This window comes from Bactrocera dorsalis, chromosome 5 (assembly GCF_023373825.1).
Source record: "Bactrocera dorsalis isolate Fly_Bdor chromosome 5, ASM2337382v1, whole genome shotgun sequence".
Classification (NCBI taxonomy): domain Eukaryota; kingdom Metazoa; phylum Arthropoda; class Insecta; order Diptera; family Tephritidae; genus Bactrocera; species Bactrocera dorsalis.
Window position 1 is genome coordinate 13,371,048 of NC_064307.1, and position 19,329 is coordinate 13,390,376.

Here is a 19,329-nt window from a genome sequence, read left to right on the forward strand (position 1 = left end):
GTAAAAAACAACAACAACAGCAATAACAAGCGCTAATGCAGTGACAACACATATTAATAGCTACGATAATAAACCTTTAGCTTACATGTAGTTATATGTATGTACACATATGTATGTATGTATGAGTATACATGTGTATCGAAGTATAAGTACTTCTATCCGCATACACAACAACTAAACAGGAAAACGGTGGCTTGCGCATTGGTAGCCGCTTGGTAGCGCTGCAATATGTCAAAAGTTTACTGCGCATGCGCGCCTTGCCGTGAAATCGCGCCGCCATAGAAGCGCTCACAGAAGTGCAAATTCATATGTGTGTGATTATATGTTTATATGTGTGATTGCAAGTGCTAATATATCATTGCAAATACAAGAACAAACGTACTTTAACGCATTTACGTTTTTTATTTTTCGGTATGCGTTGCTTTTGTTGTTTTTATGTTTCGGTGTGTCTCTGCAACTTGTGCCGCTTAAGTGGCGTTCATAATTTACAAGCCGCTCAACTTCAAAATCCACTCTTATTTGGCACTTTTGGCGGACGACTTGCTGCCATGCCAAGCGCTGTCGTTGTTGTTATTGTTTTTCCCCCCGTTATTTGTGCTTGAGCCAACAGTGATTGAGAACGTTTCACAAATGTTGTAATTAGTTGGCAGCAAGCTGTGATTTTGAAAAATCGCCATGCCAACAAAGTGGTCAAGCGCTGGTGACTGCGCGGTGACTAACAATCAACGGTTGCAAATTAACAAAAATATATAAAAAAACTAAAAAGAAGTTAACAATAAATTAAAAATAACAAAAAATGGTATTTTTAAAAACCGCCAAAAGTTATAAATAAAGAGCTTAAGAAAAATCGCCGGTAATTTATTGGTGACTTAAAAGGTCTACTACGCAGACAATCGCTAGCCGGCTGGCTTTCTCTCGTAGCAGTTAACGAGCTCGTAAAACAACAACATCGAAACATTATAATATTAGCAACAACCAGCAATTTAGGTGCGCGTGACCTAAAAAATAACGGCGAAAAAGCCTTCATAATTATACACAAGCAACTAACAGAAACAAGCTATAAAACCGGGCACACAGCGACAACAACAATGACAGTAAATTTGCGTCATTCATTGTTGTACGAAAAGTTGTCTACATAACCTCTAACATCAGCAGCCACTCACCACGGCACGACTCGCGTTCAACTCAATGCTGCGACTTTATGACATTTCATCAACGGCATCATCACATTTCAATTGTCAGCTGAGAAGTTGGTGGCTTTTACTAGCTATAAATGGTGAGTCAAAGGTTTAACGGTGCACTTAGAAAAATTTAAGATGGTTATAGGTGAGTTAAAATCATTTATGTTGGCGAAAAATACATTTCTTCGAAAACTTGCAAAGTGGCGAATCGAACGACTGGCTTTGATAAATAGCTTAAGGGGTTATATCCACTTGCTGGTTTCAGAAATCAATATTTTGTTTGACTTATAGTAATTATATATCGAAGGTATATATACTTGAGAATACTATCCAAAATTTTAAAGAAAATCCGGCAAATAGTTTCGGAGATATGATCACAAATGTGGTAAATATTCAACGGATCATTCGGAACAATTTTGCCTAAGAGATTAGTCTAAAAACGGTCTCGAGCCAGCGATTTAAGGCGTAATTTAAAAAAATCTAAATAATTGTTTGGATGGTAGGTATGTCATATGATTGTCCGATCTTATCGATATAATATCAAAAACCCACCTACGTATTAAATTACAGTCGAATATCTTAAAAATTGACTAACATATTTGTATGACCTCTAAAAAACTTCCACTCGTCGCTGACTCGGAATCAGTTTTAGACCAATAGTGCCTAAGAAGAAGGGTTGTACTAATTTGATCTTACTCGTATGTTTATAAACAAGAGACCTGATCATAGTGAGTAAAGGTGAGCGAGCAGCGAGCTGGCGAAGACAATAAAGCGGCGATTGATTCTGCGCGAACTACAAAGTCTCTGCTTTTGTTGTGATAACACGTTAACATTACACAATCGGAGATCGCTCTTGAACTATTCTGTGCAGTCCGTTGCGAAGTCATAAAAAAAGAGCTCCGGTAAGATTTCTAACTTTACAGCATGGGCGCCGAGGGAGCAATAGCCTGCTGAACTCTCACAACTAGTGAAAGGGTGTCGTTTCTAAAGGTAAAAAGCTCACTGGATCTCTTATGATCGATCTTGGGCCAAAAGGATGTCGAATGAACGATCATGGTCCTTACTGAAACCTGCGATTTCGCTGTGTTCTGGCACCTGGTACTACTCTTCAAAGTAATTCGATGCCATTGATAGCGATGTTAGGCATTTCTTAACCAGTCCTGAACGATCGGTCAGTGAGCTCAAGGCTAGTATCACCGCCCAGGTATAAGAGTGGATAGTTATGTTTCTGAAGGAAGCTCCGGGGCAGTAAATTTACGGCTACTTTAATGGCAGAAACCTCAACTTGAAAAATATTGCAGTGGTCAGGAAGAAGCATAAAACTGAAGTAAAAAGAGAGTTCGTGATATTATTCTCCTCCATTAATTTTCCCCCAAGCTATGAATCATCTGTAAGAGTTTACTGACCCTCTCCCAAAACACCCACGCAGTTGTGTAGGCGGAGAAAAAGCCGCCAGAGTTTAGTTTGGCGATTTAATGATCGAAAAGATTCGGATAATCCAAAAGAAAAAAGTCGAAGTGTGTGAGGAATTCTTAATACTCGGACACGTGTTGAAACCCAGGTTCTCTGAGTCTGATAACAACTTTCCCGATCATAAACCGAACAGCGAGGCGAGGTAGGCGAGGAGTCTGGAGATCAAAACTTCTCTCAATGTTTAGTCTAGGAAAAATTATTTCATTTTTTGATGCACATTACATTACATACAGATTTGACTAGTTACTAAAGGATAAAACAACATAGGAACTTCAAATTTAATGAGGAATGATTATTATCATTCGAAAGAACATTCTTTGGCATTTATTTTTTGAATGTTATCTAACGTACGTCTCAGATGGTCCATCCATTGAGGCCAATTTTCGATGACTCGTTCGAGCATTTCCAATGGTAACTGGCGAATGACACGTGTGTTGCTGTGCTCCAAGGACTGAGTCGAAGTAACAATTTAACGGTGTGATATCCACGATCTTTGTGGCCAATCGATCGGTCCATAACGTGAAATTATGTGCTCATCGAAGTGTTCCGTCAATAAATCCATTGATTGATGCGATGTATGGGAAATGGCACCGTCTTGTTGAAACCAAATGTCGCCGAGATCACGAGCTTCAATTTAAGATATCAAACAATCGGTTATCATAGCGCGATAACGGTCGCTACTGAAAGTTGCTATAGGGTAAATTGCTAGCAGACTCAGAGAACCTGGGTTTCAACACGAGTCTGAGTATTAAGAATTCCTCACACGCTTTGACTTTATCTTTTGGATTATCCCAAAGGCGTTCATTTTAAGGCTTTCGGTTAACGTTTCAATTATAAAAACTTCATTTTCGACGTGTAAAATATATGTAGCAAGATGTACTTAGATACATCTATTAATTGTTGTATGAGTGCATATACACTTGTTGCACTTTGTGGCAGTTGCCACATCACCAAAAACTGCCACTCATGTCATGTCAACCGCCACAGGTTGCCCACAAGTGCAAACGGGTTTGATTAATTGCATTCGAAGTGGAAGTTGCGCCGCACCAAGTTTGGCTGATGGTCAGCGAGTTCGTGTATTTTGGGCTTTTGTTGTTGCTATTGAGGTTTATAACTTATTTCCTCTTTTTTATTTTAAGGTGTGCGCTCATTCGTTTGACACTCGACACTTATGGCATCTGTTGAAATTTCATACGTCATACATTAGCATTATTATTAGTCGCAGACACGGCCATCAAAGCTCAAATTGCTTTGCAGTCGTAGTTGGTGTTGGCTGAATTTGAGCGCTGGTGACATCGTTATTTGGCTGGAGGTGGCGAATTTGCATTCGGGTAATTTATCATGTGCGCCAAATTGGTGGCTTTCAATTAAAGGTAATTTGTGTGGAAGACATTTGTGTTGATGAGAGTATAATTCGAATCTATGGTCAATACTACGGAAACTCCGATGTGGCATTTAGAACCGTTTTTTTCTATCGTCCCTCACACATATCTCTCGAGCTTTTACAATTACTATTACCTAAGAGCACAAGAGCTTAAACATTTAAAAATAGTAAAAAAAAAAAATCCATAACTTCTATCCCACAATCACTTTAGTTTCTACCCAACATAAATATGGTAGCATTGAACAAAGGGCAATAAACACAAACAAAAACAAAAAAACAACATTTGAACTCTAAAATGTCAAGAGGAACAACAGCGAACAAGCCATTCCCACGATTCTATTGGCAAAAGGTAATATATGGCCATGTGGCATGAACTTTCTATGCAAGGCTGGTGGCAGCAGCTGCCGGAGGAAGCTACAAGCAAACTACCGTTTAGTGCAATAAATATATGTAAAGCAAATAAATATGTACATATGTAAGTGCATGTTGAACAATCCTTAGAAGCAACCACTTTCCCATATTGTAAGATCAGCTACAACAAAAGAAAAATAAATGAGTCCCGCGAGCACATCTTTTGTAGAACCGCCCGCCAAGTGGCAGCTGAAGCGAATAGTGTTTGAATTTATAGACATATGTATGTATATACACTCAAGAAATATGTAACAACAATAGCGGTAAGATCAACCGCTTGCAACAGTCGCCGTGCAACAAGTGCCACTATTTGTCACTCATTCGCCATGGCCGCCCAGCGCTGTGAGTGGGGTCTCACAAATATAGACAGCCACCACCGGCAGCGGTTGCAACTGGCAACTGGAGACATTCATAACTTAGTTGGCTGTGTTTCCACATGCACGTGCTGGCCATTGAAGACCACCAGGTGGTCGCCAAAAGCGATGATACAAATGATTCTGGAGCTGCTGCTGCCACTGAGCTTAAAAATATCGTCGATTTTTGCTTTTTTGCGACATTGTCTTGCCGATTTTGTAGCGTACGCCGTACGAAACGTTGACTTTGTGTAGGTTCATGCAAATTTGGGGCTGACGTTGGTGGCTCCAGTGGGTTTTGGCACTAACTGCATTTATTTTTTTATGGATAAGTTTCGTATATATGTGTTTGTGAGCAAATCTTAACCCCAGCACAATTTGTGGCACTGCACAATTCGAATTGTTTCATTTTTATAATTTTTTTACCAAAACTTTCCGTTTTTGTCTTGATCTTCTAGTAAAATACATTTAATGTTCTCTTCTATCTAATTAGAAGTCCACCATGCTGCTTCCTAATCTGATCTCATAGCTCCGCATTCATCTATTAGCTCATTTACTTAATTGGTTCCACGTAAATCCACTTGTCCCTCTCCTACGGTCCCTCATTTCTCATTGGTCATCCATCGGTGCTTTCGATCTTCCATCCCATCTTTCCTATCAAACCTTCTTATACCAAAAATCCGTTGTCTATCCGTCCTTTGATGTGACAGGCTTCAAGGTCTTTCGATTTATTCTTTCACACAGTTTTGCAGCTTATTGTCTGTTCATACATTTTTCATTCGTCCATCATTCAGAATAATTTGAATTCATTCGACTTTATAATTTTTTGACTGAACTTCGTTCGTTTATGTTTTGATCTTCTTGAGAACATTTTACTGCATCCGAAACCGATTTTGTAGACGTACATCCATATACCAGATTATTAGTTTGCTTGGTTTCCCTATCCATCCAATTGTTTCATTCCTACGATCAATTAATGTACCCATTTAATTGGGGATCTATCTGCCGGTGACGATCTTTCCATCCGATCTAACCTATCAACCATTTTTATTCCATCTGTTTTCTATCCATCTTAAGAAGTGACTGGCTTTAACCTCTCCGATCCATCCCTTCTCAACTCAGTTCATTGTCCGTCCATATTTTTTTCCATCCAATTTTCAGACTAAACTATTACTGCTTTCCACCTTTGAATCTGTCCTACTTTCTACTACTTTATCCTTCCGATTTCCAAACAGTCGACCATTGGATCATCTATCCATCTTCTTAGCGTGACCTTGATCTTATCTTTATCCTTATGCCATTGACACATTAACAGAACAGCTAGTTTATGAATATATTCAGCCGATGGTCATAATTAAACGTTTTTGACAGTCCTCTAGAGTCAAACAACTGACCTTAAATTCGATCGACCTTTTAATCCGACTCTGTTTATTGGGAACTCTGTTCGTCTAGCAGTCTTCCATTCCATTCCGGATATGTTTCCAACCGACTTTGTCCGCTTTTCTCTTTTGTTTCTGTCGGTCTTTCCGCTCGCGTTTTCGACATCGTTTATGTGTAGATTGGTCTAGTGGATCTCTCTTATTCTCTAGATATTAAAAATCTTCACAGATTACCCAGTAATATTCAGAACTTAATACCCGCTTGTTCCAAATTATCTAAGACCCATGTCATCTGCTCTTAATACACTTCATAAACCGAAAAACAAACGCAAATATTGTAACTACTTCGGTTCCGTACGCTTGAATTCGCTCCTTACATATTTTACTTGTATCTTCTACTCGTATTTACGGGGTGGCGCACAAGATATCGACTCTTACCGGACGCTGCATTAGAGATTCACGAGATGCCTTTTCGCCTATCGTCGGCTGTGTGATGTCGATTCTTGCGGACACGCGTTGCTGGCAAATAGATACATACGGCTAACCAACCACAAAGCACCAACCAACCAGCGTGCAGCTAAGCTGAGCGCACTGCCTCTTGCGATTATTTAATCTCATCCGAAGGCAGCTCGCTAGTCTATACATTGTGGTAAGCAGATACTAAAATATCGCAGCGCTAGATAAGCAGGTTGTCTGTGCATAAGTTAGACGGCACGAACTCACTTCGTACATTGTTCGAATGGCTGCATGGCCAGCTATGCGCCAGCGCGGTGGAGCGCCACCGAACGTGGTCGCCTAAGCAGCGATTGTTCGCTGTTGTTCACCATGTGTTTGTCGTAAATTTATTAGTTTAGATTTTATCGCGGTGAAATTAATGTTGCATTTTACAAGTTGCACACTCGTCTGATTCGCATCGCTTTGAAATTGACTACATTAAATTGTTGCAAGAAATAACTGCGAATTAGTTTCGTTCCGATTACTGGGCACTTTACATACAAATCTAGTGCAATTTATTTAGATAGTGGATATTTGATGTTTACTTGGAGCGTTGGTAGTAAGAAAGTGTAGTATTAGAGAGAGGTATGCAGTAATAGAAAGAGGCATGTGAAAGCGTGTATAATGAAAGAATCACAGAGTGTAACTGATTGATAGTGCGAAATATTGCAATCTGTGAAATAGGCAGATGGACAGTTGAGATTACGAGACTGAGTCTTCAAACAATGAACAGTAATATTATAAGAGTTTGATGGTTGAGAAACTATCTATTGGGGTTTTCATGCAGAGTACGTGATTTATAGAAGACCGCAGCAGTTCAAGATGTCAACAACCACCCAAAAATAAATCATAAAGTACAACTGGATAAGAAGCGTTGTCTTTTCAAGCGGTTAGGTCAACCAGAGGCCACAAAAAGGCTTAACTTTGACAATTTATTCTGATAATAACGAAAAGTTGCTTTTACATTGACATTTTGAAAGAAATTGGCGAGTATTGTGACACTCATTAAAAAGACGAGTTCTCCATCTATTTGGTATACTCTGTGATCAAGATGTAAGAGAGGTGATCATCGTTGTTTCGTGCACTATGAATTTCGGGCCATACTGTCAATAAAGATTATTATTTGGGCGTTAAGCGTCGTTTGCGTCTTGTTGTTCTTCTAAAACAGTCAGAATTATAACCGAACAAGTCTTGGTTCAATAATCACGTTTATGCCTCTTGCCATACTGCATTGGCTCTTCGAGACTTTTTTGCCAAAAACTCGACCTATACCGTTTCGAACCACGGCGTTCAAGTATTCGCCTGATTTAGCTTTGTGTTATTTTCGACGACGTTTTGACACAGTTCAGGAGATATAATCGAATAGAAGAAGGTCTGGAAGGTCAAAGCGGAAAAAAAATATTCCGACTGTTTCCAGGAAAAACCAATGACAAATTGCGTTATATCGGACGGGGTTCAGACGATGAAATTAATTTTAAATAAGGAATTTACATTTTATAACCAAATTCACGAAACTTTCTGATTACAAAGTAACTATAGAGTAAGTCTTGCTGGACGTACTTTATGTTTTTAGCCTTCCATCATTCCTTTTTTGACCGAAAAAGCCATCAATAAATTGTTTGAAAGTCAGCTATTTATATTTGGGAGAAAATTAATCAAATTCACAGAGTCTAGTAATAAAATAATAATCCATTTGTTAAGTTGAAAACTAAGACTTTTGACCATGAAGAAATTCCGACTAAATAGAGAAAATCGTATTCAGTAATTAGCTTCTATAAATCGAAAAATCTGGTAATTATGAAGGAAGAAATTTCCTTACTCTACAAATAAATAGTTTCTAGTTGATATATTTTGCCATCCCTTGCGATCTTGAGACCACAAAGACCAATCCCGTTTGTCATCAATGACGGAAAAGTGATATGATTTTTATTAAAAATTGGTTAAATGAGTCTAATCCATCGCCCGCTTATACACCATTCTACAAGGTACAAAACTGATACCCCAACTCACCACACTTGAGAACAGCAATACATACACAAACACTACACGTCAATATATGGAGGATACTTAAAGCCAGTTCCCACTTGTTTTGCACTGACACTTTAGTGATTTGGCAACAATTTTTCATTTCAGCGAATACTTCAGAGTTGGAACATGGAAATATGAGAGACAGTTAAAGTTAAATAATAGAAGAGTATGGAGAAATTACTATTTCATAAGACTAGATATGTTAACATAGTTTTGTTTTGCTTGCTAGACCTTGGGTAAAGACCAGTTAGAAACAACTGCAAGGCCTTGTAGCAGATTAGAGAAAGCATTGTAAATTATGTGACCACCAATTAAGCAAGTTAGGGCGATTTGTTTTACCAAATTGCCGAAATACGGTGTACTTTCTTATACCTTTATAAGGCTGTATTCGAAGACGAAGACCATATAAAGTATTGAAAAAATTTACCGTGATGAGCTGGTTGAGCGATTTGGCCATATCCGTCTGTTTCTATATACGCGAACTAGTCCATCTGCTTTCGAGACATCGATTTGAAATTTTGGAAATAATTTTTTCTCCACATAAAGTTGCTCGTTTGTCAGAATCGCCGATATCAGATCACTCTAGGATATAGTAGCTATACAAACTGATCGATTTAATTCAAGTTCCTGTATGGAAAGCTATTTTATTTGAAGAGAAATATGGGTAGAATATTTTTCCGAAGTAACGTTCTAATCTTCGAAGAAATTATTCAGATCGGACCATTGTAACATATAACTGCTGTAGGGACTGACCGATAAAAATCAAGACAAGGATCTTTAATATTTCACATTTGTAAAAAATCATAAAATTTAAAAGAGAACATTATAACATCTACATAATCCCCGAAAGGTTCTCTTTTGGCTATAAATCTGACTTAGTGAACTCTCAGCGAGAGCAAGAAGAAGCGCGGAAGCAATTAATCACCAATTAAAAAAGAAAATGCTTAACTTACGAAGCAACAAACGTTGTTGTTATAAACGCTGTCACTGCTAAAATGTTTTGCTGAATTCAACGGTATAAGCAAAAACAACAACAACGCTGTAACAACTTTGTTCGCACGCATGTACAACAACATGCCGCTCATTAGTTGGCTGCCAAAACATGCGCACAAATTAGTTGTCAATAGCAAATGTTGTTGTAAGTGCAGGAAAAAGAATCATAGAAAAGTAAGAAAAAGCTACAAATACCAACAAAAATAACACGCCATGCTTAGTTTGCTAAATTAATAGCTGCGCTGACGCTGAAGGCAGGCAACGGGCCTGGAGCCATGTATAGCTGCAAGTAATGGAGGAAACATGCACCGAAGAAGCTGAAGAAAACACAAAAAGTAGATGCAACAACAAAGCGCTCTCACAGTCCCGTCCGCTTGCCCTCGCCCGCAACTTGACACGCAGGCGCGCTGACCTTTTGAACTGAACATTTCAATCGCCAATAAAATATCGACAAGATGCGCGCGCAAGATATGCGCCCACAACAACGAATGCATACACCTACAAGCAACAACAAAAACATGCTATAAGCAACAACAACAACATGAGACAAGCAAAAAAGATGCAAAATTTAGTGGCAACGAAAAACTGCGCGCCGCCTGGGCTGCTTGCGGCCGCGTGTAATCAATTTCGGCAAACGGTAATCGCATTTCTTTGCTGTTAGCAAACAGCGAACAGCGTGCAACAATTTGTGTGACAGAGTCGTCGAGCAGCAACCAGCGCCTCCCTCTCATTACAGGCCGGCGCATGCGCGAAGTTTACTTGTGACCGTTGATGCGATCGACAGGCTGGCATGCTTAAGCATTTGTTGTTGTTGTTGCACACATGCTGACTCGCTGGCGACAACATTACTCGTTGCCGCTGTGCGCTGTCACCATTAGTGCTGTTGCCATTCGTTGTGTTGTCACTATTGACTGCTGCCGCTTGTTGTTCTTGTTGTTGTTGTTGCCGCCGCGGCCGTTAATGTCGCGTTTCGTTGTCGTGTCGCGCACAAAACATCCGAACAGAGTCATCAGTAAAAATATTTTGTCGCCAGTTGGTGGCAAAAAGTCACAGCCAGTTAATCGCCGCCGTTGTTGGCGCTGCCAACGGTTGCTGCCACTTTGCAACATTCGCTAATATTGCTATCTATCCGTGGCAGCGGCATCAGCAGCTTAAGTACATGCATAAGCCGTGTTCGCTGTTGCCGGTGTCGGCTGCCGGTTGTGGCCGTTAAGTGGGCAGCCACTCATTGCCGGCTCTTTAAGCGGCGTTTAACCGCCTTGGTCCACGCCACCTGAACAGGCTTACACTAACGCTTATTGCCGCTAATGCTATTCAGCGCTAATGCCGTGATTAATCACATTGATGGCTTTCTGCTACAATTGAGCGTAATAATAATTTGTAAACGTCTCGCCTTACCGTTTATTTATTATAAGCGACGATAAGTACACATACATACTATATATGCCCCGATGTATGTGTGTGTTTGCGTGTAAATGCGTTTGTTTATTACATGTTGCGGCTTTAGCACTTTAACAACTTGTGGTAAGCAGAATTTATGGTTAATTTGTGTGCTTGTGAAAATATGCGCGCCATTGAGCGCTCCTCTAATTGCTTCTGGATATTTATGCCACATTTGTAAAGATCTTAACTCTTTGCGTTCTACGTGAGAACTAGTTGGCTATCTCTTCATATTTTCATGATTTAGTTTTTTTGCTTGCTTGACTTTTTAAGGCGTAGGAGCCAAGGTACTTTGAAGCATTATTGTGTCCTGAGATTTCGTGAGCTTAGTGTCCTACCTTATGTGATGCTTGCCGCATAGTCAGCTAAATATTGTGCTCAACCTTATTTTAGAACAACTTAACAACCATGGACCATTTTTACCGCCTATGTTGAGGGACCATATAAATGGATACATATATGTATATTCTTAGTTAGAAACTACTTCTTCGTCTTTATTGGCGTAGACACCGCTTACGCGATTATAGCCGAGTTAACAACCGCGCGCCAGTCGTTTCTTCTTCTCGTTACATGCCGCCATTTGGATATTCCAAGCGAATGTTACTTGTCCTTCTCCACCTGGTTCTTCCAACGAAGTGGAGGTTTTCCTCTTTCTCTGGCGCGTACTGCGTCGAATACTTTCTGAGCTGGAGTGTTTTCGTCCATTCGGACAACATCACCTAGCCAGCGTGGCCGCTGTATTTTTATTCGCTGAACTATGTCATTGTCGACGTATATCTCAAATAGCTCAGCGATATTCGCCGTGGCCAACGCATAAAGGAACATAAATCTTCTACAGAACCTTTCTCTCGAAAACTAGCAACGTCGACTCATCAGATGTCATCGTCAATGTCTCTGCGCCCTATAGCCGGACGGGAATTATAAATGACTTATAGAGTTTGGTTTTCGTACATCGAGAGAGGACTTTACTTCCCAATTTCTACTCCGTCCGAAGGTGCACCTGTTGGCAAGAGTTATTCTGCGTTGGATTTCCAGGCTGACATTGTTTGTGTGTTAATGCTGGTTCCCAAATATACGAAACTAAAGGGTGATTTTTTAAGAGCTTGATAACTTTTTTTAAAAAAAAACGCACAAAATTTGCAAAATCTCATCGGTTCTTTATTTGAAACGTTAGATTGGTTCATGACATTTACTTTTTGAAGATAATTTCATTTAAATGTTGACCGCGGCTGCGTCTTAGGTGGTCCATTCGGAAGGTCCAATTTTGGGCAACTTTTTCGAGCATTTCGGCCGGAATAGCCCGAATTTCTTCGGAAATGTTGTCTTCCAAAGCTGGAATAGTTGCTGGCTTATTTCTGTAGACTTTAGACTTGACGTAGCCCCACAAAAAATAGTCTAAAGGCGTTAAATCGCATGATCTTGGTGGCCAACTTACGGGTCCATTTCTTGAGATGAATTGTTGTCCGAAGTTTTCCCTCAAAATGGCCATAGAATCGCGAGCTGTGTGGCATGTAGCGCCATCTTGTTGAAACCACATGTCAACCAAGTTCAGTTCTTCCATTTTTGGCAACAAAAAGTTTGTTAGCATCGAACGATAGCGATCGCCATTCACCGTAACGTTGCGTCCAACAGCATCTTTGAAAAAATACGGTCCAATGATTCCACCAGCGTACAAACCACACCAAACAGTGCATTTTTCGGGATGCATGGGCAGTTCTTGAACGGCTTCTGGTTGCTCTTCACCCCAAATGCGGCAATTTTGCTTATTTACGTAGCCATTCAACCAGAAATGAGCCTCATCGCTGAACAAAATTTGTCGATAAAAAAGCGGATTTTCTGCCAACTTTTCTAGGGCCCATTCACTGAAAATTCGACGTTGTGGCAGATCGTTCGGCTTCAGTTCTTGCACGAGCTGTATTTTATACGGTTTTACACCAAGATCTTTGCGTAAAATCTTCCATGTGGTCGAATAACACAAACCCAATTGCTGCGAACGGCGACGAATCGACATTTCACGGTCTTCAGCCACACTCTCAGAAACAGACGCAATATTCTCTTCTGTACGCACTGTACGCATTCGTGTGGTTGGTTTAATGTCCAATAAAGTAAACTGAGTGCGAAACTTGGTCACAATCGCATTAATTGTTTGCTCACTTGGTCGATTATGTAGACCATAAATCGGACGTAAAGCGCGAAACACATTTCGAACCGAACACTGATTTTGGTAATAAAATTCAATGATTTGCAAGCGTTGCTCGTTAGTAAGTCTATTCATGATGAAATGTCAAAGCATACTGAGCATCTTTCTCTTTGACACCATGTCTGAAATCCCACGTGATCTGTCAAATACTAATGCATGAAAATCCTAACCTCAAAAATATCTACAACTTCTAAGTTATGACTGTCAACAGTGACGTGGTGGCCAAGTCGCGAGTGTCGCGACGACTGTTTGTTTGATGACAGGAGACATTTCGTCTTGCCCTCTTTCACTGCCAGACCCATCTGCTTCACTTCCTTATCCAGTCTGGATGCCGATGATATCAATATCAATCACTAGATCACCTTTGGGAATTCTACAAGAGTATGCTCCGGCCTTGAAACCTTCTGTTAACCGCCGCATTTTTTCGTAGAATTTTCGAGCATTACCTCTGTCGGCCAGCTCGTCCGCTCTTCATACTCACGCATTTCAGCTTCTCTCTATTTTTCTGTGTGCAAATGTGTCTCGCTTCCCTCTTCATCTCTCGGTATCTATCCCATCCCGCCCCTGTTGTGGTCGATTGTAACCTTGCGAGGTAGAGTAGGTCGTCGTACCAGCTGTTCTTTTGCATTCTCCGAAAACCAATGGTTTCGGTTGCAGCTGTACGTAAGGAGCTTGAAATGCCGTCCCACAGTTCCCTTATACCAAGTTGTTGACTACTGCTCTCAGAGCGCGGGAGTGCAAAACGAATAGAAAATCGTTCGGCTGTCTGTTTTGATTGCAGCTTCTTGACGTCGAACCTTCCTTGTGTTTGTTGACGTACGTTTTTTGCTGCACAAAGGCGTGTGCGAATCTTGGCTGCAACAAGTTAGTGGTCCGAGTCGATAATAGGACCTTGAAGCGTACGCACGTCTAGAACACTGGAGACGTGTCTTCCGTCTATCACAACATACTCGATCTAGTTGGTGGTATTTCGATTAAGAGACAACAAAGCTTGATGAATTTTTCTATGCTCATCATGCATCTGGGCATCGGCACCTTCCCAATTAAGGGATCGGACATTCCAGGTGCATGCCCTTAAATCGTAGTCCTTAATTCGTTTGCCATGGTCGTCATCAAAAGGGGGTCTCTCATCCGAGGCAGTCGGTGATCTTCCAAGCGGGTCTCAAACCCAGCGCGCAACCCTGTGAAGTGGGTGTTTCGCCTTCTCACTTTAGCTCGCCTTCAAACGGATGTTCTTACGCTACTCAGAGGATACTTGGTCAAGTTGTGAATACTACTAAGACATTACCTTCAGAAGAATTAAAAAGTGGACTCGGCGGAATGCAGAAAATGCGCGGTGAATGCTGAGATGCTGGAACATTACCTTTGTGAAAAGGTGAAAAGGCCTTAGTTCGCATATACAAACATTTATGCTGATAGTGAAAGAAGTATCTGCCTATTGGGTGTCATTATGATCCATTTTAAGAAATTTTTGAGATAAACCTATCTCCTTGGTTATTTAAAAGTTGTCCTTTGGAAGTATACTTCTATGTAAGGATTCCTGCTGGTCTCGTCCAACCCTAAAAACTGATTTCGTTGCAAGCGATTTGGTGCGCATAAATAGTTTACTATTGCAACATCTAATAGGAGATCTTTGAAGCATATTCTGATATTTTTAACAACAAAAAGTTTCCTTCTCAAATAATGTAGAGTCTTATCTCAACAGAGTTTGGGCTTCTCATTATATGAATTAAGAGTAATTCAACGAATTATCAGCATGACGTATTTATTTAGAGCAGAATTTAATTTCTTGCATCAATAAAAAAATAACACACATATATACATACAAACAAACACACAATTTGGCAGATTAGAAGCAAATATTAATTGTGTGAAGCCGTCGGCGGCACATCGAAGCGTTAATTGAACCCTACAACCCTGGCAGAGTGGCACAAACAGTTATTTGGGTAAAGGAAAAATGTTTCACATACTCTTATTTAGATTATATGTATGTATATGTGTTTATTTGTGCCTCTGTGTGTGTTTTACAGCTTCCCAACTATTAGAATAATTTTAATGATTCTTTTATTAAAATAAATTGACGCTGATGTTGCACGTGTTGGAGAGGAAGTGTGACCCCATACAAGTTTTTATTGATATGTGTATGTGTGAATATATGAGTTTGTTAGCAAGTATGTTTGTATGCGTAAAGAAATGTCGACATTTTTGTATTGAAGACTACATGAGAACAACCATTGTTGTTGTAATCTAAATTAAATGAGCGCTGCAAAAGAAAAATGTAATGCATTTGATGACTTGTATATACATATGTAAATATATATTAATGAATATATGCTTTATGAAATTTTGGAAAAAAATATGGCAACTACCCGTTTTAATATTCACCATCAGTGGACGTTTAATGCCATCAATCAAGCGTATGACACATTTCAAAAGAAAATGCCACAACCAAAGCGATGAGCTCGAATGTCTGCTATGTATGTGTATATGTACGTTTATGTCTAATCCACGCCAAGCTAGTCGCTATTATAATAAATTAACTTTCAATTAACCCACAAAGCGCAGCAAAACATGCGAGGGGAGTTTATTAAGTCGAACAGCGTTTCCATTGTGGCAACAACGAACGCATAATTCCTAGACAAAATAAAAACAACAACAAAACATAAAACAAAAACAACAATAACGACAAAAAATTACAAGTTTAGGCGCACACCCATTGTTATTGGCCACAAGTCAGTAAACGCCGCACAAATTACGCTCGAACATCGATTAGGTGTACAAAAACAACAACAAGAAATAATAATAACAAGATAGAATTTTAACTTCGGTTGCACCAAGCCATAATACCCTACACAAATAAAAAAGTTTCAATACAAAAACTTGACTTTTACCGATTAGTTTGTATGACATCTATATGTTACAGTAGACCGATCTGAACAATTTTTTTAGAGTTTACATTATTGCTTTGGAAAATAACACATGTCAATTTTTGGCAGGATATCTCGTCAAACAAAAAAGTTTTCCATATAAAGACTTGATTATGATCGCTCAGTTTCTATGGCAGCTATATGCTATAGTGCGCCGATCTCAACGATATATACAGAGATTGTACCGCTGTCTGAGATAATATCTAATGCCAAATATTGTGACGATATCTCCTCAAATAAAAAAGTTTTCCATGCAAGGACTTGATTTTGGCGGGTCAGTTTCTATGGCAGCTATATCTTATAGACGTCCGATATCGGCAGTTCAGACAAATGTGCTACATCTTAGAGAGAAAACGACGTGTGCAAAATTTCAGATCGATATCTCAAAAATTAAGGAACAAGTTCGGGTATATATAGTAAGAGAGGAGGATAGAGAGACGGTTAAGGTTAAACCGACTCAGATCGTCGCGCTGATCTTTTATATATAATTTATAGGCTCTCCAATGTTTTCTTCTGGGTATTATATTCTACGTGGCAAACCTAATACACCCTGTTCAGGGTATAAAGAAAAAACCAAAAAGAAAAGCCACAAAAGCATCGACAAAAAATATTCCAATCGTCTGGTTTATTAATTTTCTGGTCATTCTAAGTCAATAATAGTCAAACGCTACTCGCTTTGCGCTTGTCTAAAATATGCCTGCGGCCAGTCAGTCAGTCAATCAACCCATCAGCCCCACTAGCTAGCCAGCCTGCTAACTCATTAGAAATTTATTGTGCCGCATTAAATGTAATCAATGTTAAATATCAACTCCATGCAACTTGCCGCGACTCATTCCCCAACTCTACTTGTGGCAAGTTGAATGGTTGATCGCCCAGCCACACGCACATACACACATCACTACGGCAATCAAGTAATCAAGCTGCCAAGGCGTCAAATCGATTGACATGCGCTCGTGTAATGCGGTCCGACTCTTCTCGCTCTCTAGTCAGCGTTGCGTCTAGATGTTGGTTCATCGTCGCATTGACATGGCTAAAACATGGTTCGAATCGGTTAAGTGATTATCATTGTGATTATTATAGGCTGCAATATATGCGCGCACTTGTAAAACGAAAATTGTTTTTTGGAAAAATCACTTATTAATTTATACAAGTCCAATAGTCGTAAAAAAAAGTCGTTAAGATGAAGATCCGGCGGTTGGGTAGTGTTGAGAGATAGTAGATTGATTGTTAATACGAGGGTTGCTATTCAAATTTCTAGTACTGGATACTTCTTATCACACGACAACTAGTGGTAAAGCTGACGTACTCTACTAGAAATTCATTCAGCTCAATTGAGATTCTAGTAAGTCAATGTTCATGGTTATTTTCGTAATTTATTCAGAAGAAAATATTACGTCCACTAGCCAAACTGATTCCACGACGAAAACGACGGATGAGTACAGCTGGTGTGAACAAATCTATTTTTTTACTTTGTTCATAATTCGATAGGCTATATCTTTCGAAAATTACATACCACAATTTTGACTGGATATCTCAAATAGTTTTAGAGTTACAGTCTTCTAAACGTCAATCAGCTCCATCGATTTATTTTTGAACCCCTTTTTTTTCAAAACAAGCTATATTTTTCAAATTTGTTTGAGTGATTTACCGGGGATGAATGATCTGATCAGTAAAATATCTGTATATAGTTCCCCATACAATTTCAGGAATAGTCTTGAAAGCGTGTAGCTATTCACGTTTAATGGCTTCAATTGTTTTAAAACAGTTCCCCGAAGCGGACGTTTGAGTTGGCTGAATAGTCAGAAGTCACACGGAGGTATAGTAAGTCAGGCGAATATAGTGGTTGCAGTACGATTTTGTTTGAAAATTTAGCGAAAAACTCACGAAGAAAACTGAAAACCTTGATTTTTGACGTGGTTTTTTCGGCTTCAGCTCACCTTTGTTACAATATTCGGCCGATTGATCGTCTGTTTCCGTAAGCATAGATCCAAGACTCATCCTCATCCTCGTAGTCGGAAAGCAACGTTTCACAGACGTTAACACGACGCTGTTCGAAATAATTTAGCGATTTTGGAATCAAAATGGGTTTCAGTGATTCTTCCGATACTCCAATGATATCAGTAAGATTTCTGACTGTTATTCGTTGATTCTCAAGTACTAATTCTTTTATTTTATTGACGTGTTGATCACCAGTTGATGATGATGGTCGTCCTGGACGTGGTTTGTCGTCAAGGCCTTCTTCATCCTCTTTGAATAATTTGTACAAATGAAAAACACTTGCTCGCGTCGACAATTATCACCGAAGACTTTTTCCAGAATTCTGAACGTTTGGATCTCAAAAATTTGATCCCTCACACGCAATGTAATGGAACTTCTTTGTTGAATAATTTCAATCATCGCTGAATGCGCTTTAGGTGTCACTGACAGTCATACCAATTTAGAAAAAAATATTTCGACTATTGGGTTTTCGCGCGAAATTTAAATTAAAAATTTTTGCGCAGTGCCTTTGAAGTTTCGTTCTGGGTGTTAAGATACTCTGTTGAGTGTATAAAAACTCCAACCATCGGTAAGGTTCTGCTTCATCTCTTAGCAGACACCTTACGCTGCTTTTGCTAAGCTTAAGGTGTCAGCTTTCCAACACCCTTATTGCAGCTTTGCGGATTATAATTCGGACCAAGATAAACCCCAGTCCATTCGATAAATATGAAGCTATAGTCACTTTCCTTTAGAAGCAACGGACGGAAGCTCAGAAAAAGGACAGGTATCAGGACCGATTTTCTGATAATTAGCGCGCTTAAAAGTAACCATTTAAATAATCAAAATAAAAGGCAGAGTCGCCGTATGTATACCACACGAGTTAAGGCAAAAACCTCATAGACTGCACAATCAATCGATCGACCCATTTCTGAAGCGGATAGTTACTAGCGTTGAAAAGTGGGTCAATTTCGAGAAGGGTAATGGTCGGGTCGGGGTGTGTTTCCGCAAACGGTGGCCAAACCAGGATAAGTTTTGTTATGTGTTTGGTGGTATTGGCATTGGTGGTATCATCCTCTATGCTTCTGCTT

General features: G+C 39.6%; 2 protein-coding genes across 2 annotated transcripts in view; one reads left to right on the forward strand and one right to left on the reverse strand.

The window, feature by feature from the left end:
* LOC105224421 (putative uncharacterized protein DDB_G0271606) overlaps nt 1-19,329 on the forward strand; it is a 632,600-nt gene that overhangs the window by 115,284 nt on the left and 497,987 nt on the right. The window lies entirely within an intron of this gene.
* LOC125778985 (uncharacterized) overlaps nt 12,222-19,329 on the reverse strand; it is a 201,931-nt gene continuing 194,823 nt past the window's right edge. The window contains exon 2 of the mRNA XM_049459097.1: nt 12,222-13,507. Within this exon, the coding sequence (XP_049315054.1) occupies nt 12,327-13,412 (1,086 nt within the window). The 5' untranslated portion in view covers nt 13,413-13,507 and the 3' untranslated portion in view covers nt 12,222-12,326. The remainder of the gene's footprint in view (nt 13,508-19,329) is intronic.